Source organism: Thamnophis sirtalis, unplaced genomic scaffold, assembly GCF_051295495.1.
Source record: "Thamnophis sirtalis isolate CommonGarterSnake01/CBP01778 unplaced genomic scaffold, rThaSir2_p1.2 scaffold_3, whole genome shotgun sequence".
In the NCBI taxonomy this organism is placed as follows: domain Eukaryota; kingdom Metazoa; phylum Chordata; class Lepidosauria; order Squamata; family Natricidae; genus Thamnophis; species Thamnophis sirtalis.
In genome coordinates, this window is record NW_028261383.1 from 133,220,621 (window position 1) to 133,245,417 (window position 24,797).

At 40.5% G+C, this 24,797-nt stretch overlaps 1 protein-coding gene across 3 annotated transcripts in view; it reads right to left on the reverse strand.

Moving 5' to 3' along the window:
• Nucleotides 1–6,321: 6,321 nt before the first annotated feature.
• Nucleotides 6,322–24,797, reverse strand: part of CEP131 (centrosomal protein 131) — a 35,386-nt gene continuing 16,910 nt past the window's right edge. For 2 of the 3 annotated variants that reach the window (XM_087710154.1, XM_087710153.1), the window contains exons 14-27: nt 23,227–23,364; nt 22,776–22,901; nt 22,354–22,470; nt 21,660–21,689; nt 18,571–18,673; nt 17,778–17,979; nt 15,262–15,369; nt 13,855–13,972; nt 12,668–12,742; nt 10,363–10,505; nt 9,235–9,412; nt 8,661–8,857; nt 7,761–7,821; nt 6,322–6,668 (exon numbers count right to left, since the gene is read on the reverse strand). In XM_087710154.1, the coding sequence (XP_087566280.1) occupies nt 6,594–6,668; nt 7,761–7,821; nt 8,661–8,857; nt 9,235–9,412; nt 10,363–10,505; nt 12,668–12,742; nt 13,855–13,972; nt 15,262–15,369; nt 17,778–17,979; nt 18,571–18,673; nt 21,660–21,689; nt 22,354–22,470; nt 22,776–22,901; nt 23,227–23,364 (1,671 nt within the window). In that variant the 3' untranslated portion in view covers nt 6,322–6,593. The remainder of the gene's footprint in view (nt 6,669–7,760; nt 7,822–8,660; nt 8,858–9,234; nt 9,413–10,362; nt 10,506–12,667; nt 12,743–13,854; nt 13,973–15,261; nt 15,370–17,777; nt 17,980–18,570; nt 18,674–21,659; nt 21,690–22,353; nt 22,471–22,775; nt 22,902–23,226; nt 23,365–24,797) is intronic. The other variant, XM_087710156.1, reaches the window with a different exon arrangement.

The window sequence follows — 24,797 nt, forward strand, 5'->3', positions numbered from 1 at the left end:
GAAGACCTCCAAGGTCCCTTCCAGCTCTGTTATTCTATTAAGTACCCATTAGGGGTGGGTTGCTGCTGGCATTACTGCCGGTTTGGTGCGCGATTTGGAACCCACCTCTGGTACCCAAACATTGAGCTCAAAATTCCAAGTCTGCACACAGGTTCTCTCCCCTTCCCCACTTTTAGTTCCTGAATTTAAGGAGTAGCTTTAGAAACCTGTATAAACTGTTTCCTTTGGAAAGCACACAATGAACATCTATTCCCCCAAGCTCCATGCTTTAACACAGCACCAATAGTCCAATATGAGGTGGCAGGCAGCAAAGCCAGTTGCCCATTTAAAAGAACAAAACCTTTGAACCTGTGCAGTTTTATACTTGACTTAAATCAAAACATTTTAAGAATGAGCCACTGTAACATTAAATTATTTGGCTAGGAATTAGCATTCTGTTCTTGCATTAAAAGGTAATACAGTATATAAAAAGTATAATATATGCACACCAGGGAAAGCAACTATCCTAAAATATTCAAAAGGTTTCTGATACTTAAAAAAAGAGTAGCAGTCAACGCATTACTATTTTCCATTGCCCCATCCTCTTGTTGCTGTCTAGATAATTTTAGAGCTCCATGGGTTTGTAACTCCTCAAATGACATCATCAGGCCACATTCAAACTGGTTGATCAGGGTTAATCTATGGATGGGAAACCTCTAGGAAATACCAAGTTTGTAGGTTAGACTGGGAAGTTTTTTTTACAAAAAAAATAGATAACAATGACAGACGCCTTTGGTCTTCTTCAGAGCAAAAAGCTACAGGGATGGCAGAGGGCTTTGGCCTTTAATCTGGAAGGAGAGCCGGACCTAACATTTCCCCCCTCTATAATCACTTCCTGCAGCTGATGCAATTTGCATTCGTAAAAAGCTTCCGGTGCTGAATACAACTTTGCATTCACTTTTCTACACTTCGGTATTCCTTTGAAAATGTTGGGCTACAATTTCCAGAATTCTAGTATAGGCAGTCCTTGCTTAGTAACCACAGTTGGGACCAACAATTCCGTTGCTATGTGCTGCGGCCCCTAAGTGAAGCATCCCATGACTACGGCTTAAGATTTTATTTCTGCCTTCTCTGTTAACTCTGCTTCTTGTGAGCCAATGGTGAAGCACCTGAACAGTGATCATATGCCTGTGGGACGCTGCGATGGTCAGAAATGTGAGGATTGGTCACAAAGCTTTCTTCTTTTTACATCATCATCACTTTGAATGGTCATTAAATGAGGCAGTCACGTTATGTGAAGGCTATCTGTATCTACTGTAGGCCTATCTTGATTCTGGGAGCCATAATTCCAATATACAGTATTTGGAGGATACCAGGTTGGAGAAGACTCATTGTCATGTCTTTCACTGAAAGTAAAGGGTAGCTTTTAGCCCATTCCAGCACAGCCTTTTATTACAACAACGCCGGTGTGACAGTATTGCCAAGTTCACTTCCTAGTAGGACAGGGATGTCAAATTTGCAGTGTCACGTCATCACGTGACACAACTCCCCCCCCCAGTTGCTAAACCAGGGGTGGGCGTGGCCATGGGGTAATACATCCGGCCCACGGGCTGCTAGTTTGACAGTGGGTCCATCCCTACAGTGGGAGATACCCATTTCTGGGTAGAACCCACTTCTGGGAAGACCCTAACATTACAGAGCCAGGCCATCACCATTTGCAATCAGGGGACACATTACAATGCTCCCAAACTATTTTATTACCCTGCAATTCCTTCCTCTAAGTCCTTTGCAGCTGAGGATTATGGAGTTAAAGCACCTCTGTAGGGGAACAGGATGGGGAAAGAGTGTGTCCCATCTCACATTAATTTGTTAGAAGAGTTTGAGCTTCCTGTTCAGAAAAAAACAAAACCTCAAGGAGGTGATCTCATGGTGGTTTTAAGAGCAGCAAGCTGCAACTGAAGCAGCTGAAGTTGTCCGTTCAGGTAGAGGCTCCTGTCAAGCTGAGATAGAGGTATAATTGCTACAGAAGGGGGGGGGGGGGGAGAATGATTACTGCCATGAGTGTGCAAAGCCAAATGAGTGGCACAACCAAAGAAATAATTCAGCTTCAGCAATACACAGAACAGCGGCACCTGCTGCCACCTAGACTACAGCAGGCTTAGAAATACTCCAAGCACAAGCACAAAAGAAATATTGGCAGGGTAATTGATTGTATCCTGGACCTCTTCAGAAAATGCTTAATAACATACAGGAAGACTTACAAACGTTCATTTACTGACTGTTCAAAGTTACAATGAAACTGAAAAAAGTGACTTATGGCTGTTTTTCAAACTTATGACCACTGCAGCATCCTTGTGGTTATGTGATCAAAATTAAGACAACTGACTCATATGTATGAAGGTTGCAGTGTCCCGGGGTCATGTGATTCCCTTTTGCAACTTTCTGATAATCAAAGTCATTGGAGAAGCCAGATAAAAACTGTGCTACCATCTTAACAACTACAGTGATCCACTTAACATCTCTGGCAAGAAAGGTAATAAAATGGGGTCATGACTCACTTTAACAAATGTCTCACTTAACAACAGAAATGTTGGGTTCAATTGTGGTCGCAAGTCGAGGATTACCTGTATAGCAATGACTCTTTGTAAACCATGTACTGAGCCGATCACCTTGTGGCTAAAGCAGGGGTGTCAAACTGGATGCATCACGCCTAGGCCACGCCCCCCCACCTCCGCAAAGGGGGGAAAACATTGTGAAACGTGACACCGCAAATTTGACCCCCATGGGCTAAAGACTCAAGGTGGTTTTCCAGAATGCAGTGGCCACATGATGGCAATGTAAGTCAATCCATTAGAAGGCCATTCATGATGATGATGAATAACCAATAACCTCCAAGGGACAGTGGAGAAAGAAATCAGGGATAAGGCCCAAACCCTCTTTTGCCACCTTTCCAGCAGTTCCTGAGGTCCGGGAAATATTCCATTTGCATTCTAGCTGTGGGACGTTTGTTTCAGCTTGAGAAATAGCATCTATTTGGAATAGACTAAAAATACTTTGCTACTGGAGCAGTCTCTTCTTTTTAGCCTTCCAAAGTCACGTGAACAGTTTGTTGCCATGGAAATTTGCTACCCTAAAAATTACCAAAGCCAACCAATGTTCTGTGAAGTACTGTAGCTTTGCATCATGCATGTAAATGCCAGAAAATTACAGATCACCAGATCTCTGGGTGATAAATAACAAAATTTTGAGATGAATTTGTTGTTCAGCAACACTTGATCTAGGATTATAGTGGATAATGTGAATCCCAACTCAAGCTTTAATCAGTTATAGGTCCTGGGCTGCTGCCCAAGATAAACTCTGTATAATTGATTATATAACACAAGCCATGTTATTTGGGGGGAGATTAAGCCTTGTTGTCTAGAGCTGAAGCAGCCGAGGCTTTTTTGAAGCCCAAATTAGAAAACACTGTGGAAAAAGGCAGCAATGCTGTCTCAATGCACCTAACTTTTAGTTAGGTGTTGGATTGGAAGCTGCTGCTGTGTCTGACTGATCCAGTTTAAGGAGCTTTGTGCTGCCTTGCCAGTTTTTCACACAGCTCTGCCTTAAAAAAAAGTGTTTCTGAGATTGCAGATGGAAAAATTCATCAGATGGCCTATACTTAGAATTGACCACTGAGGAGGGCTTTAAGGACATACTTTTTTATTGTTGTTTAAGGATGAAGATACAACTGTACCTCCACGGTTATAATATTGTAAGATAGAGATGCGGTGGTTCAGTGGCAAAGACGCTGAGCTTGTTGATCAGAAAGGTTGGTGGTTCGGCAGTTCGAATCCCTAGCGCCGCATAACAGAGTGAGTTCCCGTTACTTGTCCCAGCTTCTGCCAACCTAGCAGTTTGAAAGCACATAAAAATGCAAGTAGAAAAATAGGAACCCCCTTTTGGTAGGAAGGTAACAGTGTTCCGTATGCCTTTGACATTTAGTCATGCTGGCCACATGACCACGGAGATGTCTTTGGACAGTGCTAGCTCTTTGGCCTTGAAACGGAGATGAGCACCATCCCCAAGAGTTGGGAACGACTAGTACATGTGCGTGACGGGAACCTTTACTTTAGGGATGAAGGTACAACTGTAGGTCCATGGAGTTGTTTGGGTTGGGTTGTACTGATATCAGACTTCCCTTCCTGAGTAAATCTTTTTCCTCCAGGACCTTATCTACCTATCTTCCCTCCTGGTTTGATGAAATGAGTAGTAGTAGAAAAGAAAGAATCACAGAATCATAGAGTTGAGTGAATCCATTAAGATAATCAGGGTAGAATCCAAATTAAAGCATATCGCAGAAGATGAAAAGTGGGTTGCATAATGGGTCTTATTTCCTTTTCCCATTATTTTCCTTTTTGTGTGCACATTTTAAAAAGTTCTCTGTTGTCCAGGTGAAAACTGAGGTTAAAAGCCCTCTGGTATGTGGCCTCTCTTGAAGAGGAAGTTAGCGTCAAAGCTCCTCTGATCTTCCATTTGTGAGAGGCTTGGTACAAGACAGCTGGCAAAGCCAATCAGCCCATGTAAGCTGCCCTCCTCCTCCTCGGATGAATCACTATGGTTACTACTTCTGTAGAATTCCTTAGTGACTTAAGTTAAAAGTAATCTAAAATAATACATGATGGAATTTAAATGGTTGGAGAAGGAGAATTTAGGAATAAAATATTCACTAGTTAGGAATCGGGAATCCTCCCAAAGGACAAGAGCGAGGTGAACAAATTTGCAAAACCTTATTTGTGTTCTTTCTTCATGTTCCTTTACCCAGAACAATTTTTCCCTTGCCTCAGATCTTATTCACCATTTGGTGAGCCAAAAATAGAAATGGAATTTACGTCTTGCAAATCTCAGCTTTCTATTTCATTTTAATTCCATTTAAGCAGCAGCTTCTAGCTCTTGTGTTTTCTCCTTCTGGAATCTCGAAGAGAGAATTGCTAAGCAGGACATTCAGTTAACACTTTGATGCATAATATTCTCCAGCATATCTCCATAAGTGTCTAGAAAATAGTATCCTATTTTTGTGAGCTGTTCAAAACACGAAATAGAATATTCATTTAATTCCCTCATTCCCTTACATAATGTGTAAATTATGGAGATCATAGTGTCACTGAATACCCTATACTACAACATTCATGTTACTGTATTTCCATTTTATTTTAATTATTTTTATAAGAGATGACCAGGCTGAGCCGGAGGGAAGGGTGAAACACACCATCAGTTTAGAGTCCCTGTGCCCATAATGGCGAACCTATGGCACGTTTGCCAAAGGTGGCAACTGGAGTTATATCTGCCGGCACGCGAGCCGCCAACTCCAGCATGATTTTTTTGCCGGCCAGCAGATTTTCGGCCTTCCGGAGGTCCGAGAGAGGCTGGTTTTGCCCTCCCCGGGCAAAAGTCTCTGGAGCCTGGGGAGGGTGAAAAAGACGCCCAACGGGCCTACCCGAGTTTTTCGCCCTCCCAAGGCTCCGGAGGCTTTCCTGAAGCTGGGAAGGATGAAAACTGACTCCTTTGGCCCCTTGGAGGAAATATCAAGGTCAGCTTGAAGCCGAGCAGTGGAGCACGCATGGGGGGGGGGGGAGCGTGGGGGGGGGAGGATTGTACGTGCATGCACGTGGGGTGTGTGCTTTGCAATATGGGTGCTGGCACACGCAATCGGGTGCGCACCCTTGCATTTTTGGCACTTAACAACAAAAAGGTTAGCCCTCACTGCCCTATGCCCTTCTGTAAGAGACCCTTGCAGTCAGTTGCCAATTTGCCTTTAGCGTTGTGTAGATAGCATGAAATAAACTAATACTGCTTTTGAAGTCTTTTCTGGCTTCTGATTTTTCGCACCTGACATTTTTCATAATACCAAATCGGAGTGCCTACAATTGGAATCTGTGTCAAAAAGTTGTATGTTATGGTTCTAAACCATCATGTAAACAAACTTATGTTCTTTCCAAAAAGAACACATATAGTACATAGGTAAACAAAAAACAAGCAACTTGTATTTCAAAGGCTAGGGATATCTTAAATATCAATGTGAACTCTTTTGAATTTTCAGTATTTCTGCATAAATGAGCTAATATGTGGTCTGTTCTCCACACAAGCCCTAAAACTAGGCAAGGCTAGTCCTTGACTTGTCTGGTTATTTAATTACTATTATAAGGATGATATCATCTTTTATAGGGGCTTTGTATAAGAATGAAAAAATGGCCTTCTGATTTATGGTTTTCATGGTTAGGCAGGAAAGTTTATAAAAAAAAGATGAGTATTAAGAAGTGTTAAAAAGTTACTATTATATTCTGGCCAAAGGAGAGAAAAACACAATCGTTTTACAAATTAGCTGTATTTTACTGTTAAAATACAATCAAGAAATGGAATATCATCTTTTTCCAGATATTTTCTTCAGGACAGATTTCAGAACAAGTTAAAAAAATAATCAGAGGGAGAAAAAAACCTTAAGCCTATCCCCACCAACAAACAGATTAGTGTTCGTTTTGACTTCATATTTTCAGAACTGCAACAAATTTTCTTTTGCTGTTTTGCACCATCATTTGGCTCTACCCTTACAGGGCCACTGGTTAGCATTGGTTCAGTTGCTACTTGGTGGCTAGCAACTGCTTACGCTGCTGCTCCAAGAGGGATTCCAGATGATCTGCCCTCTTCATGGCTGCCTGCAATGAGAAGACAACTCACTTAAAAGGTCATCAGTCTGAGAGCTCTACTATATCTAAAGAGCCCTAAACCTCAGAAAAGAAGGCATTGCAATAAAGACTTTCTGAGGCAGGAGGGTGTCAAACTCTATTTCATTGAGGGACAGCTCGCATTAGGGTTGTATTTGACCTTGGAGAGCTGGGATAGCGGGTGTGGTCAGGGTGGGTGTGGCCAGCTTGATGTCCGTTTTCGGCCACGATGGTCTCATACAGCCCTCTGCCAGCGAAAACAGAGCTCGAAAGGTTGTCCATAGCCCTCTGGGGCTTCGTTTTCAGACACGACAGCCTCATGCAGCCCTCTGCCAGCAAAAACAGAGCTCAGGGTGGCCATGTGCGACCCTCCCAAGCTCTGTTTTCGCTGGCAGAGGCCCCACGGGCCAGTCCTTCGCTGTTTCCAGGGCGGCCCCGCAAGCCAAATCTAAGCACCCTGCATGCCAGATCTCGGCCACTGGTCTTGAGTTTGACACTCCTGTTCTAAGATGTCCTTTCCAAAGCTGACACTTTTAATAATTATTAGTGACAAGATAGACTGAGGTAGCTGTATCCTTCCCTGACATTTACACTCCTTGGCAAATAAAGACGACCTAAGTTTGCATTCCTTCTTCCAATGATCTCAAACTATATTTTGTGGGATTAAAACTCTTTTGTGACCAGGCTTGCCTGGAATCTTATAAGATTTACAAGATATGGTAAAATTAAAATAATCAAATGAAATCTCGTGAGAGCATAACCAAGTTTTTCAACTGTATTTGCATCAGCAATATATGATTATAATCTGACTGAACCTTAACATTCATAATCAGGAATATGAAAACATTGGTATAAACTTTGGTGGGGTGGGGAAAAAAACACTGGATGGCTATCAAAACAAAATAGTGAAAGGGGGGGCGGGGACCCCAAATTCATCCATCCCATTTCTGCCTTTCTGTAATGAGACAGTTTCGCGAGCTTGTCTCACCTCATGGAACTCGCTCCATTTGTTTTCTTGGAATTCTCCTACCTTAAAACCATTATTATTCTTCACAAGAACTGGCAGGTCTCAAAGAACCTCACCTCATACTGCTTTCGAAAGCCGTTCACGGCCTCCTCTTTCTTCACAATTGCTGTCTTCACTCTACATAGAAGTTCAAAGTAGATGACACTTGGATAACCGAACAACTTCATTAGCATAATCATTAAATGTATACTCCACCTTCCTGCTTACATAAGCACTACATGTAGCTTTACAAGAACAAGCAAAAAAGTAACAGTCTATTATATCGCTGGGCAGATTTTTTTTTCTTTTTGGCTGGACATATTTCTCAGAACAGCATAAAGGTTGGAATCTTTGGTCAAAACCAGGACTGGAGACACTCCAGATAGGACTCTTGCAATTCAGCTCTCTTCAGTTTGGGCTGCTTTGTGTCTTTCTTCTTTGGGAAGAAAGTACAAGGAGGCTTAAGTAGGGCTGTGCTTGGAAGGGTTCCATCTGGGACACATAACAATAGGCTTTCAGAAGAAATGCATTCACCTCGGATCCTGCAGGCCAGAGGATCTCCATTCAAGCCCTACAGTTTTCATATTCCTCCTAAGTCTATGAATGAATCACTCCTATATAAATTTAATAGGATGCATTCACACATGAGAGGCAATTAAATTCCAAAGTAAAATATGAGTTAAAGTGTTAGCTTTGTCCTTTGCTTTGACTAAAAGTTCAATAAGCAAGGGAAACAAGACACATTTGATTTTAAATTGATTGGGAAGCTTTAACTCTCTATTTTACATACAAACCCACCTCATTTGTTAAAATTGCATCTTGGCACACAGCTTGCCAAATGCACAATGCCACCATTTATGTTTTGTGCACGTGGCATGGGAATGTAACTCAGGTGGCATAGACCAGTGATAGACTCCAGTAGGATCTTGGGTCAGAACTGAATTTCTGTACAGAAGATATAGCAGAGCTGTTGTTACCTTTTATGCACCTCTTCCAGCTCCTCCTCTTTGTCTCGCATCACTCTGTCCAGCTCCAAGCGCTGACGGGCACGAAGTTCAGCCATTTCTATCTTGAGATGTTTGTTGTCTTCTTCTGTGGTCACCAGTCGGTCTGCAAACTCTTGCCGAATAACCTCAGAGAGGCTGCTGCGCTCCTGAGCTAACTGGTCCTTCACCTATTACAATAAACATATGAAAAGCAATAGCATTAGACATATACTGCTTCACAGTGCTTTCCATCCTTCTCTAAGTGGTTTACAGAGTCAGCCTGTTGCCCCCAACAATCTGGGTCCTCATTTGACCGACTTCGAAAAGGCTGATTATTGCTGTAAGAAAGCTTAAAATCAGCATGCATGCTATCTTCATTCAGTTCTAGCATTTCTTTCTATCCTTAGGGTATGGACCAACGTTAATCAATGTCAGTTATCCAGAAAGGTATATCATGGGATTCACAGGTTCTGAAGCTTTATCTAAAAGTTAAGAATACTGGGAGAAAAGGAGTTCAGCGAAACAAAAATACAGTCAGAAGTCTTCTTTCCTGTGATCAACTCACCTTCCGTATGTCCTCAACCTCCTGTTCCTTCTGGCGTAGAAGACCTTGGAGACGAACAGTCTCACTTCCTGTTTCCAGCAAACGCCCCTTCAGCTCATTGTAGCGTTCTTGAAACTTACGTTCCGACAGCTCCAATTCCCGCAGCTCTAGTTCATATTTGTCCCGCATTCTCTTTATTCTGAATAGAGAAAGGAATATTATTTGATTAATTACTCTCTAGGACAATAGAGGTATAGAGTCCAAGTTCTTTTTATGTGCAGCGTGGTTTTGAACACCATTTTTCTGAATTTATAAATTGTGAAGAATATAGTAGCATGATGGCAAATTGTTCAACTACTGGGATCAGATCCAGGCTGCAGTATGAGTTCAGACAATTTTCTCTTTATTGGAATTACCATGGCATGAAAAATTAGGTATGGAAAATGAGAAGCTTTATTTAAAGTTGCAGTCACAATTTGCATCTTTTTAAATCCTGAAAATGTTGTCTGTATTAAGGTAGACCAGAACAGGAAAACAATTCCACAGAATGCCTAAAACTATTCAGTGAGACAACAATCCTGCAATTCTGATTGTGCTCTTCCTGCTTTCCCTTCAATGAATCAGGGAGGTGACTGCCTGAGCCACTTCCAAGAGGGATCTCATCTTAGACTACTGCTTACAATTAATTTCTTTACAGTTTTATAGCAAAGAGCTCAAGATGTTCATGCGCATTCATGCCATGATTCAAGTACAAAAAGTATATCACCACCATCAGCTTCCTGTTAAGAACTTTACAAAACATAACCCCATTACAGTGCTTTTCTACAAATTCTACTGAATGCCATTCTGAGTAGTCACTCTCAGAATAGCAATAGCACTTAAATGTATATACTGCTTCACAGTGCTTTCCAGCACTTTCTAAGTAGTTTCCAGAGTCAGCATATAGCGCCCAACAATCTGGGTCCTCATTTCACCAACTTTGGAAGGATGGAAGGCTGAGTCAATCCTGAACCCGTCAGGATCGAACTGCTGACAGTGGAAGGCACAATTAGCCTGCAATACTGCATTCCAACCACTGCGCTACAAGGTTTCTTGAAAGTGCTTGGTTCTTTGGCCATCATCTCTGACTTTCATCTACCTGCATCTTACCTGTTCTCTGCAATCTTCTCACATTCATCCTTGGCAGAGGACATGTCAGCTTCTAGCTTCTGGATGACTAGCTCAATCTCCTTGTCCCTTTCTTTCCGGACTTCTTCTCTAAGTTCCCGTTCTCGAGTTAGCAACCAGGTCTCCTGAAGAGGACACAAAGAAGCCCCGTAGACCCTTTTGTTAAAACAGTCTTCTGTTGAAAGGCATTCCACTTTGACAAAAGGTGCAACTGGATCTCAGGCAAGACACATATCAAGCAGAATGATGTACGTCCCCAAGCTTCTGCCAGCACCTTTGATGGGTTACCTTGCCTTACTTCAATGCTTCCACAATCCCCTATAAATTCCACTGAAATGGCAGACGCTGCTTAAGGGCAGAGAAATAGAAATAGCATCAAGTTATATTTATGCTGACTCGAACTTTCTTATTTAAGCCAAAAAGGAGAGATGGGTTGTTTTGTTGTGCGTAAGCATCAATTTGTGCCAGTGCAGCTTTATTTTTCTGATCTTATATTTGAAAGAAGGACTAAATCAATTCACATCCTGCTGATGTAACCACATCTGGTTGCCTCAATAAAACACTTTGTTTAGGATTATCTTTGAGGTATCCTGTCCCTTGCAGGTTGAAGTTGAATACATTGTACGAAATTAATATCTAAAATATTCTTGAGGTTTGAGGTTTATTGGACTTATATGCCGCCCTTGTCCCAAAGAACAATAAAAACACATATTACAAAAGTTAAAAGAAAGATTAAATAGAATATCCAAAAAACCCAATAGACATTTACAACGAGATTTAAAAATTAAATTAAAATTAACAATTAAAATTAATAATTTATTTTATTCTTGCTCTGTCTCCTTTCTCCACTCCAAAAGAAAAAGCAATTTCCTTCTCTTCTTTCTGCTTGCACTTATTCATCCTTTTTCCAAAAATGCTAAGCCAACTTCCACAGAGTGGAGAACATGCATTTCACCCCCCAATAACTCCTATTCCTTTCAATTAATCTTCAATAAACTAAATAACATCATCTCTGTGTATCTTTTTTGTGCCACAAATCCAATCTCTGCAAGGCCTCTTAAAACTTGCATTCAATATTTATATTTAGCACTTTTCCTTGGGAATTCTTTCCAAATCTGCTTTTAGGTCACTTCTGTTCTTCCTATCTCATCCCTCCCCCACCCCAAAATTCTGCAATTCTTATCCTTGCCATTTTCTGTTTTCCTATTTTCTATTTCTATTTTCCTAGAGTCGGGAACGGCTAGCAGATATGTGCAAGGGGAACCTTTACCTTGTTATAATCCTTTCCTTTCCAAAAACAGTATTGAAAGAAGTGATACAGATTATACTGTAATATTCTCTCAGATAAAAATAGTGTTTTCATTGGCTCTTCCTGTATTACAGGTAGTCCTTGACTCAGAACCATTCAAAGTTACAATGACACTGACGTATGACCTTTTTTCACACTTACTACCATTGCAACGTCCCCATGGTTACATGATCAAAATTGGGAGGCTTGGCAACTGGCACCTTTTTATGAAGGTTGCAGTGTCCCAGGGTCATGTGATCCCCCTTTTGTGACTTTCTGTCAGGCAAAGTCAATGGAGAAGCCAGATTCATTTAACAAGTGCAGTGATTCACTTAACAACCGTAGTAAAAAAAATTGAAAAATGGGGCAAAACGCTTGCTTAGCAACAGAAATACTAGGCTCAATTATGGTCTTGGTCAAGGACTACTTGTACTGCCTTTTTCATGTTTATTGTATATTGTTAAACTGATAATCAGTATGATTTATGATTCCCTGATACACGTATTTTGAACTTGTTTTAGTTCTGTAATGAACCATACTAACTTTTTTAAAGCTTTGTCTTTGGTCTCACATTTCCTATAAGCAATCATGAAAGTTTCACAGCCCTTGCAAATGAGAGATCAATATTGTAAATCAATATTTAACAAGCGTGCATGTATGTTGTTGGGAATATTTTGTCAATACCAGGAAAGTTCTCCTGAGCCACTGATGGATGATGAGCGTGTGGCTTAGCAACAGCACTAGCACTCAAATTTATATAACTCTTCACAGTGCTTTTACAGCCCTCTCTAAGCAGTTTACAGAGTCAGCCTATTGCCCCCAACAATCCGGGTCCTCACTTTACCCACCTCAGGAAGGTTGAAAGGCTGAGTCAACCTTGAGCCTGTGAGATTCGATCTGCCAAATTGCAGGCAGCCGGCAGACAGCAGAAGTAGCCTGCAGTACCGCACTCTAACCACTGTGCCCCCGAGGCTTAGGAAAGGAAGCTACAAATATTACCTCTTTTTTCAGGTAATTGGCCTCCCAGGCCTGCTTCTCCATATCCAGTTGCATCTTCAAAGTCTGTATTTCTACCTGTAGGAGGAAGGAAAAAAGTATAAAGAAAAGAAAGGGACTCTTTCCAATCTCCAGTACACAAAGTCTGACTGATCTAAGGAATCCAGGTTGCAAGTCTGAGGAAGATGTTATCAGATTATTCACTAAGGGGGCACATAGTGAATTAATATCACTCTGCAACAGTCATGAATCTGAGAATAGCCTTGGTCTGTAGCTACGTGGAAACAGAGGGCAACGTTAAAGTTTCCTAAATCTTGTTCTGGTTAGAAAGAATAAGTGAGAATAAACCAAAGGAAGCAAGTAATCTCTCGCTGTAACGTCAAATAGCTTAAAGCTGTATCTCCAGCTTCACCTTTCTAGTTCCATAGTCTTCAAAGTCACATGGTCAAACTGATGAGATAATATGCCACTTCGTACGCAGTTTCATCGGTGCAATTCCCTCCCTCAAGAAGAAAAGGGCTGAAGTATTTTTTTTGGGGGGGGGGGAACCAGTCAAAACCTCAAAACAATTAATATGGATTCAAATTTCAATCACAGATTATGAAAAGAGTATCCTGTGATCTACACTGATACATGAATTATGTTTTTCAAACTCCCTAACCCCTCCCCCCGAAAAAGCTTGACATGATCTAGTTCTATCTTGCTTGCCTTTCACATCCCTCTTCTAGTCTATCCATCTAATATGCGCTGAAGTAATGAGAATAAGCCCAGGTTACATAACCTTTCTGAATAACACATTACTTCAGAGAGCAGCCCTACATGACCAACAAGACCTCAGGATACCGTGAAAAAACAACCACTCTGATCATCAGCTACAAAGGACACAAACCAGAGATTAAACTAGAACCTTGCAATAATGCAGAAAAAATAATTTGTACACATAACAAGCATTGCACTTAATGATGCACATATTTAAAAAGGGCCCCCAGCCTGCTCAAATAACACTTTTTCCAAAGTTCCAACAAAAGTTCATATAAGAACATATATGTTCTTATATGTATGACAGAGATATTTCAATGTGGCTGCTCAGGCTGAAAAAGGCCGTGTGACCCCCAATGTAAATTTACCTCAAATGCTAGCAATGAAGAAGACAGCAAAATTATGTAGAAAGTCTAGAAATAAACACAGACCTGATGCCGTCGCTCCTGCTCTTCTTTCCCTTTCTCATATTCTTGCTTTAAGGCCTTGGTAACAATTGAATTGTTCTCTTCCAATTGCCTTCGCAAATCCTCCAGTTCAGCTCTTTGCCTGGGAATCAGAGACGAATGCCATAGAATAAGACTGTCCAAATTCAGGCACCATTGCATACATTTCCCAGTCTTAATGTGGCTCCCACCAACCCTCTAAAGTTATTGATTGGAATATTTCCCATACACTGGAAGTATCGTATTTTTCGGAGTATAAGACACACCAAGGTTTTGAAGAGGTTTTTTTTTTTTAAAAAAAGTAGGTAGGTAGATAGAGGGATAGAGAGGGAGAGAGAGATGGAGAAATTCAGTAGGTAGGTAGGGGGAGAGAGAGTGTAGGTAGGCAGAGGGAGAGACGGGGGGAGGGAGGGAGGGAGGGAGAGACAGAGACAGTAGATAGGTAGATGTTTTCAGGTGTATTTATCCATGTGCTGGAGAAGGAAATCGCTGACAATCTGCAGCACCTAAGACTTTGTTTCTGCTGGCACAGCACTTGAGCAATGTAATTCTCATCAATCAGTTAAGAGCTTTCCAAAAGGGAAAAAAAAGTTTTTGCATTCTGCAAACCTCCCAAAAATGGTCCGTTTTTCGCGAAAATGGGCCCATTTTTTTAACAAAGGTATTAATAGCCTTGGAGGGGGGGCTTGTAGAGTGCTCGGGAGGGGGGACGAAAACTGGCCCATTTTTTGTCAAAAAAATTGCATGCATAGCCTTATGGAGGCTTATAGAGTGCTGCTGGGGGCTAAAAAAATGGCCTGTTTTTTTGCTCATTTCTGCCCTCCCTAGCCCCCAGGAACTCTCTGAAAGCCTCCATAAGGCTTTGCACGGCCATTTTGGTGAAGGGGCGGGGCTTCAGGAGGCAAAAAAAATTGCTGTTTTCGATGTATAAGACGCTCCCAGATTTTCAGCCTCTTTTTTGAGGAAAAAAAGGTGCATCTTATACTCCGAAAAATACAGTAATCAAGTTCACAGTATTGTTTCAGTTTAAACTGTTTCCAATAAAATATTCTTTGTGCATTAGCCACTTGGCGTGTATGTCTATGCATGCTAGAATAACTGCAGCCTGTAGACTGAAAAAAATGCTACATGCAATGTGGTGGAAAAAAGTACCCTTGAAACAGGCTATAAAATTGATGCAGCACTGCCACGTGAATTGGTCATCTGCAAATTCTCCAGGCCTAAGTACTAGAGAAGATGATGTATGTGGGAACAATATATGTGCTTTTTACCTTTGGGATATCAAGATGTTGTAGTTCTTTTTTCCTGAACACTACCCTTGTCAGTGCAAATGGTCAATACCCACGTGCTCAGCATGCCCACCATTTCTGAACCCGACAAGTCTTCTCTCACCTGGCAGCCTGTTGGTTTAGCCTCTCCTTCTCCTCGGCCACTTCACTGTAGAGCCGACGCCGTTGTTGGTGTAGAGACTGCTCCTCCTGCTCCAGCTGCTTCTCATACCTGTTCAGAGGGAGCCTTTCAAAGGAGGTCTTAGCAAGTCATCCGTATCCTTGCCTTGACCCAACATTACAGGAAACATAACGCCAAAGATTTCCACCAAGTGGGAGGAAAAAAATAATGATACCTTTGAGGAATGCAAAACCATTATTTTTTAAAAAAAATAGGAGAAACCAAATTTTTTGTAAGAGATGTAGAAGTTGCAAAATGGAAAAACCTTACAACAGAGAGGATGGAATAAACGGGCATAAAGGCTCAATTATAAATGCATGAGCCAGCACATAAAACATACAGTGGGGCAAAAAAGTATTTAGTCAGCCATCAATTGTGCAAGTTCTCCCACTTAAAAAGATGAGAGAGGCCTGTAATTGACATCATAGGTAGACCTCAACAGTGAGAGACAAAATGAGAAAACAAATCCAGACAATCACACTGTCTGATTTGGAAAGAATTTTTTTGCAAATTATGGTGGAAAATAAGTATTTGGTCACCTACAAACAAGCAAGATTTCTGGCTCTCACAGACCTGTAACAACTTCTTTAAGAGGCTCCTCTGTCCTCCACTCATCACTTGTATTAATGGCACCTGTTTGAACTTGTTAGCAGTATAAAAGACACCTGTCCACAACCTCAAACAGTCACACTCCAAACCCCACTATGGTGAAGACCAAAGAGCTGTGGAAGGACACCAGAAACAAAATTGTACACCTGCACCAGGTTGGGAAGACTGAATCTGCAATAGGCAAGCAGCTTGGTGTGAAGAAATCAACTGTGGGAACAATAATTAGAAAATGGAAGACATAAAAGACCACTGATAATCTCCCTCGATCTGGGGCTCCACGCAAGATCTCACCCCGTGGGGTCAAAATGATCACAAGAACGGTGAGCAAAAATCCCAGAACCACACAGGGGGAGCTTGTGAATGATCTGCAGAGAGCTGGGACCAACGTAACAAAGGCTACCATCAGTAACACATTATGCCGCCAGGGACTCAGATCCTGCAGTGCCAGACGTGTCCCCCTGCTTAAGCCAGTATATGTCCAGGCCCGTCTGAAGTTTACTAGAGAGCATTTGGATGATCCAGAAGAGGATTGGGAGAATGTCATATGGTCAGATGAAACCAAACTAGAACTGTTTGGTAGAAACACAACTCGTCATGTTTGGAGGCGTGAGAATGCTGAATTGCATCCAAAGAACCCCATACCTACTGTGAAGCACGGGGGTGGCAACATCATGCTTTGGGGCTGTTTCTCTGCAAAGGAACCAGGACGACTGATCCATGTACAGGAAAGAATGAATGGGGCCATGTATCGTGAGATTTTGAGTGCAAACCTCCTTCCATCAGCAAGGGCATTGAAGATGAAACTTGGCTGAGTCTTTCAGCATGACAATGATCCCAAATACACTGCCCGGGCAACGAAGGAGTGGCTTCGTAAGAAGCATTTCAAGGTCCTGGAGTGGCCTAGCCAGTCTCCAGATCTCAACCCCATTGAAAACCTTTGGATGGAGTTGAAAGTCCGTGTTGCCCAGCCACAGCCCCAAAACATCACTGCTCTAGAGGAGATCTGCATGGAGGAAGGGGCCAACATACCAGCAATAGTGTGTGCCAATCTTGTGAAGACTTACAGAAAACATTTGACCTCTGTCATTGCCAACAAAGGATATATAACAAAGTATTGAGAAGAACTTTTGATATTGACCAAATACTTATTTTCCATCATAATTTGCAAAAAAATTCTTTCCAAATCAGACAATGTGATTGTATGTATTTGCTTTTTCATTTTATCTCTCATAGTTGAGGTCTACCTATGATGTCAATTACAGGCCTCTCATATCTTTTTAAGTGGGAGAACTTGCACAATTGGTGGCTGACTAAATATTTTTTTGCCCCACTGTATTTCAGAGAATGGTACCCAAACTGTACTGTTTGCCTGTTACTTTCCTCCCACATTACTATATTAGGTACCTGCTTAAGCCCTCTGATGTCAGCAGTTAGCAGTCAAGACTGCACAATATTCTGGTTTCTAAACTGAGAAAATAAATACAACTTTATGATGCCTCTCTGTGGGCATGTGAACTCTCGTATCTCTCCATTCTGTCCTTGGAGTACCAATGACATACACTCAGAATTTTCAAGCAAATCCTGATGTCAGGATTTGGCAATACTGCTACCTTTTCTAACCAAATGGACAAAGTCATCTTGTTGTCAGGTATGAAGGTACATTCTATGCCTCACTTTTTCTAGGCCATCATAGTGTTCCTTCCGTAAACAATATTACACAAGGTTCCCCCCCCCGCCCCCCCCCCTGAGTAATTTTGTCCCTTTTTCTTCCTCTTTGCACATCTTCTATAGCCTTTTCCAGATCCTCATTCTCCTACTGGACATCTTCCTACTTGCTCCTCCCTTCATACCGCTGCCTTGCCAGGTCTCTCTCTCGCTGCCCTTGCTCTTCTTTCTCGTGCTCCAGCATCTCTCTCAGTTCTTCTGTCTGTCGAATGTAGCGCTGAGCTGCACGCTCATCCGACTGCAGTAGTTCTACTTCATGCAGCGATTTCAGCTTTTTGATCTCTAGCTTGTGTTTAGCAATGAGCTTCTGGATTTCAGGCTCCAGGCCTGAATGGGGAAGAAAGCAAATGGGAGGTTACAGACTACAAATGCCTGCGTGAAAGCAAGAATTTCCACTCTGTACACCCGCCTCTCCTTCCTGCAGATTCAGTTGTTGTAATAATCAAAGATGACAAAAGGTGAATGGAGCTACTCAAATATATTGAAAGCATTGTACAGTCCTGACTTATAGCACATAGTCATCACATTACTAGGAGCCAAGTTTAATTGGAATGAAATTGTATCTTTATCACTGGTAAAATAGACCAGAGAGCATATAACGTAAATGTCTGACTACATTTAATGAAAAAGAACTATTGTAAATTATTCTCTGCCATAATTGGTTATAAAAATGTTGCCACTTGAAAGCATATTTGCCTTTAATAATGAATCCATTAAAAAAGGGGGGGGGGGGGAGTTCAGGTATCTGAGCCGAAGCAAAGAAAGAGAACTGGAAAGAATAATCAGATCTACAATCCTGCCTAGAGGGTCAAAGCAAAGGCAACATGCTTATGAAAATAGTTCTACCTGGGGGAGATTCCACTAAAAAGTCTGCTATTGGGACAAGAACCTGAACAAATAACCAAAGCTCAACTGTACCTTTAACAGTGATCTCTTTGATCTTCTTGGTCTTTTCATCAATCCATTTCTCTCGGCGGATTTTTTCTGTGGCCGTCATCAGTTGTTTCAGCTTCTTTATTTCCTTCATGTGAATTAAAAAGGGAAAAAAGCAAGACGTATATCAGATTTTCATTAAATTCCATCTTGTATCTATGAAAGAACAAAGCAATTCTTCAATAAATCTGCAATGCATCAGAATTGCGTTAGAAGAGGAGAATTCTTTGCAAGGGATAAAAAGAACCCAGTAAGATAGCCAACTGAACTTCCTGGAAATTTCTGAAATTGAATTTCAAGGCATGCAATGTATGAGTTGACATTACTTACAAATAATTCACTATAGAACCCTAACCCAATACACACAATACACACAGGTGGTTTATATAGCAATAGCGCTTAGACTTATATACCGCTTCACAGTGCTTTGCAGTCCTCTCTAAGCAGTTTACAGAATCAGCATATTGCCCCCAACAATCTGGCTCCTTATTTTACCAAACTCAGAAGGGTGGAAGGCTGGTACTTTATATAATTTGTGTATGTCTCTCAGTGTGTAATTTATATACTTGATTATTTATATTATGCATCCATATAAATAAAACCTTCATTCACTCATCTTATTTATTTAAAATAAATATATTTAGCATAAAAACCTAATTCAGGGTATCATTTTTTTATAATGCCACATGAATGGTATTTTTTTCAGCTCCAATTTTAGAAGACAAATTTCAAGATATGAATTCCAAATAACAACTAAAATGTTTTAGCTCTAAGTTTATATACCCAAAATGATTAAACAGAGTAAATCTCCTTTCTCCATTGCAATAATTTGGACCAAGAAAATTAAGAGAACAACCAGCTGCACTGAATTTGGCACATTCCATCTCTTCAGAAATGTCCCATTTTCCTCAGCTTTTTAAAAAATTACATTTTTCTTTGTTTTTAAGATTAGTCTGTAAGATAATGGAGCTTCATTTTCCTATCTTGCTCCTAATCTGAACATTGATTATCCTTAGACTCTCTCTAGAGTGATGCAGAGCAGACTTGATCTTTTCCAGAGCTTCAAATAGATTGACCCTTACAAAATAAAAGGCTGGGCACAATCATTTGAGGCTGTTGTGGTTTGTTCAGTATTCTTTGCCTCCCAAATTTTAGGAATAAAAAGCTTAGATTTTCTCAAGAGCTGTTTTGAAAAAGAATGTGATACATATCTTGCAGCAGCATTAAATGAAGGGTGTGTGTGCAAAGGGAAGGGGCACGAATAAGGAATTCTAATGTGTTTTCCTATCAGTTTATCAGTTCTTTTTGAGACTGATGAAGAAATAAACAGATCTTCTTTGTAAATAATTATTAGATCAGGTCAACTAACAATATAATATTGCCATTCAGGACAGAAGACTGGAAGTCAAGAAAGTGAAACAACAGGCAAAACTAATGCAAAACAGACAAGAAACCTCTGCTCGTAACATTACTATGGGAGTAACAAAAATTGTAGTTCTTGGTTTATCACAAATGAACCTGAATTTCAGTTGCTGAGCAAGTGCAAAACCACATGACCATATCGCTTAGCAACAGCAGTCCTGGCACCCCTCAGTGGCAGTCACAAAGCACATTCCACTGGTCGTTATCTGAAGCCCCTTCCCAGTACAAATCATTCGAAGGCTTGCTCACTTTCAGCCATCAACCTTGAAGGTAAGGTAGTGCTTTCAACTCCTCCAAACTGCCAATCTCTCCCGCTCCCCAAACCATCACTGCCGTCTAGGCTGCCCTGTACTATGCCTTATGGGATGGCAAACATCTTCAGAAGTGTACAGCACTGAGGCTGTAAGAAGCTCCTAAGCCACCACACAGTGTGAAGCCCCGGCTATAAGCCTCAGGAAGTCCAAACAGCTTGAGTCAGCAAGAGTCAAGGAATGCTGGAGGCAAAAAGGGCAGAGATGGGGGAAGATAGATGAGTTACAGCACCCCTACAGTTCTAAGTATGGATGGGCTGCCAAACACTCAAATTTTGGTCACAATGCAATGATCATAACTTTGGGAACAGATTGTAAATCCCTTCATCCAGCAACACAATAACTTTGAACAGTTGATGAATAAAAAGTTGACCAGCTGTATCTGAAGACCAATGTTATTACTTTGCTCGAAAAGGTTATATAGTGCCACATAAAACTAGTATTTGTACTTTTCTATAATGCAAAGTTATTTTATCCCTTCCATACCTTTCAAAATTATTTATTTACAAAATTTATTGGCCACTCATCTTACCATATGTTTAACTCTGGGCAGCTTACAGACATTAAAATATGTCTATACATGTACAATTAAAACATAATTAAAATCAACATTAAAGCCTAAGGACACATGGGGAGGGAAGGGGCGGTGTAGGGGGAGGTGGGATCTTTTGTTACTCGATCGACAACCTTCACTGGGTTGTTCCCCAACTGGCACATCTTTAGGCCCTTATAAAAGGACAGGAGGGTTGGGGCCAACCTTCCAGGGGGGGGGGGGGCAAGATGTCCTAGAGGGCAGGAGCAATAGCAGAGAAGGTCCTCCTCCTGGACCCCGTCAGTTGGAACAATTGGGCTGACAGGATCCACATCTCCTCTCCCAGAATGGATGGGATGGGCCAATCCCAGTGGGGCGAAATGATCCCTCAAGTAACCTGGACCTATGTGATGAAAATAATATCTATAATCTACCTCTACATCTATATACTGAAATTTAAAAACAGGCGGGTATGTGATGCTGGATCTATCCACTTTCCTACACCAATCAAAACAATGTGCATGTTGGTAATAATGAATTGCTAAAGCATTTAGGAAATGTTGCCTTTGCTTCATAAACACCAGAGCCTGTGCAGCTGGGTATTAGGTATGGAAGCTGAAGAGGGCATTATTATCAAAGTCAAGGAATAGCACTTTGCACCAAATTGCAATGTTTGCCATACCTATACCGCAAGAGAGATATAGGCACAGCACCATCTAAGAAATTCATGGGGGAAAAAAATCACATTTAAAGGATCTAGACCAGCAAAAAGGACAAAAGCGGAAGTTAACAGCATGCACAAAGTTTACCTCACAGAGGGGGCCCAGAGTGCGCCAGACCTAAACAGAAAGAGGAAAGATGAGAGAAATGGGGAAATAGAAGGAGTGTGAAATAGAGTTGGAGGGGGGGGGGGGGGAAGCAAGGATACAGCTTAAGCAGAGCGTAGATTACTTCTTAGCACAGGGATCAAAAAAATTGACTAAGGGAAAGCGCTAACATTTTGGGAATATTGCATCTGTTCAAAGTGCTTTTCAAGGCAGGAATAATGCTAACATACCTCTAATTTTACTGAGGTCAATTTTTTTTAAAATCTACCACCCTTCTCAGTACCTGCTAGTTTAGATTGTTTGGCCCAAATTAATATTTATAGCAAGTCCTAGCTGAAGTTGTCTGTCTATCCATCCTCCCATCTCAATCTGGGCAACCTTAAGACACATGGATTTAAACTTCTGGGAGTTGAAATTCAAGTATGTGAAAGTTAACAAAGTTGAGAAATATTGAGAGATGATAGAAGAAAAACCATAATGATATAGAAGATTGTATTTCAGTCTTCTCATGTTACTAACATTCAAGTGGCTTCCAACATTCTCTTGGTTGATGTTCTCCGGAGTGGATGAAACACTGCTTTCTTTATGCAAAATTCACTTCAACTTAAGTCCAATAATATGTTTTATCTAATTGCTCTTTGCTCACCCAACCCTTATATTAATGTCATTTCCTCACCAACTCATGCTGCTCTTGCATCTGGGCAATTTTCTGTGTGTATTTCTGATCCACAACCTTCAATTCAGATACCACTGCTTCACATTTCTGATGCAGAGCTCTTTTGTCATCGATGAGCTGTAGAGATGCGGGCAAGATAGTATTACTATCAGTACAACATTGTTTATACTAATGTGACACATTAGCTTGCTAGCGGAAAGTACCTGGAATCTAGCTGCTGTCTTACTCCGGTAAAAATAGATACAAAGCTCCCCCCTTCCAACAGAGTATTTCAACTCAGAATGCTAGCTGCTCTAGCTGATGCCCACAGAAATTTCTAAAGAGATATGCCAGCAATACAAGTGACATTAGGTAGTAGGTGAAAGATGGGGATTGATATTCTCAAGTCCTATATGGAAATGAAATGAAAAAGAAAAGATTACCTGGTCAATGAAGGCCAGGTGCCGTTGGATTGCACCTTCATACTGCTCTTTCTGCACAGTCAGTTGGTGAGTTAGCTCTTTCTGTACATCTTTAACCTGATGCCCAGCTAACTCCTGCTGCTGAGCCTGCCAGGACAAAGAGCAAAACCAGGGCAATTAAGGAAACCTAAAACCTGTTCTATCTGCTCAAGTCAACAAGAAAAAAAAGGAAAAGGGCATATAAATATAGTCATTGGGATTCCTAAGCAGATCATTTGCTGATATGGATTGTTCATCACCAACAACACTGCTGAAATCTGAAAAGCCAGATAAAGACAGACACTGCCCCTTTGGCAGTTCAGGGTTTAATTTCATGCATTCTTCCACACAACAGAGCGAAAGATTGAATTGTGTAACACAGACTTCCCCCCTTCCTGTAGCATAGGATAAGAATCCGGTTCTGGTCACCCACCAGTGCTCTTTGTAGAAAAGCAACAGCTCTCTTTTTTTCTTCTACTTCCAACTTCAGCTTCTGGATAGAGCTGGTGACTTCTGTGGCAACTGCTGAGACCTGATCCAAGTGGGCAAGTTCTTCTTCTGGCAATAATCCCTAGCAGGTGCAATAAGCAGCAAAGGATTAGTCAAACTGAGGTACAACTTCCATCCTTTAAGGATAGAAATTAAAGTGTGCACTAATATACCAGTACTGAAAGCTTTGCTCGTCATAAGAAACATCCATCATAAAATTTTATATCTCAAAGTCCTTAACTTAGTTTATTGAAAGGAAGTGAGAAGAGCACAATTTGTTTATACAGGTGCTCTTTTGGAATATTGTCAGCCGCTGGACTGGAGTAAAGAGAAAGCCTGGACTTGAAAGATTATAGTGAATTTGTTTGAAACCTAGCAATAAGTCTTGGATGGTTTAGTGGCAGTGCTTACAATCTGGAAAAATGGTGCAACATGAAGAAGAAAGGGAATTAACATTGCAAAATATTATGCTAGAAATTCAAAAAATACTAATCAGTACAGAGAATATTGAAAAGAGTTTTGAGATTATAGAACAAAGAACAGAAAGAACAGAGGGAAGAGTTGAGAATGTTTACAAAACGATGATGAAAATTGAGGATAGAATTCAAAACATTCCAGAAAAATATGAACAAAGTGATAAATTGCACTTATATACACTAGATTTATAATATGAAACGATATAAACTGTAAGCGAGAATATAAAGATGTAATACTATTGGATGATTTCAGGCTGATGTAATAAAATGCCATAATATAAATTTATTCTAAATTTACCATGCTTCATATAAAAAGGATGTAGTAATAGTTATACTCAATGGATGTTTAATAATTATAATAATTGTATACATATATATTAGATTGATGATATGAATAATGGAATGTGCTGAAATGAGTAAGTTGACATATAAAATTAGAGAATAAGAAGACAAACAATTTTATAGGATATGGGATTTATTTTATCAGTGGTTAGATTTTTTTTAAAATGGAATTGAAAATTATTAGACCATGTTACCAATACCAAAATAATAGAATGATTTAGAATAGGTATAAAAATACTTCACTATTGGATATATTGAATATGATGTAATGAATTATGATAACATAAATGAACCCATATTTAGAATATCTCGTTTAAATTGAAGAAATAATAGTGAAAGTCAAATAAATGAAGCACTATAATAATGTATATAATATATATCTGATTGATAATATGTGACTTTATATAAAGTTTAGGTGATGATTATGGAAAGGATGCACAAAAAAATTGTAACCAACCGACACACTGTAAGTAATGGAAGATGTTTTTATGTTATATATCTTGTTTGTTTATGTTTGTTTAAAAATAAATAAAACTCTCTGCAAAGTTTTGCCTTGCCCTGCGTTTGGAAGTAGTTATTTGGCAGCTCACCAAATGAGATAATGTTCGTATTTGATAAACAACCCTCTGAAAGACTGTTTGCTAAGCCTTGTGGACTGTGAATTAAAGGAATTTATAGTCGTGTAAATAAAAGGGGT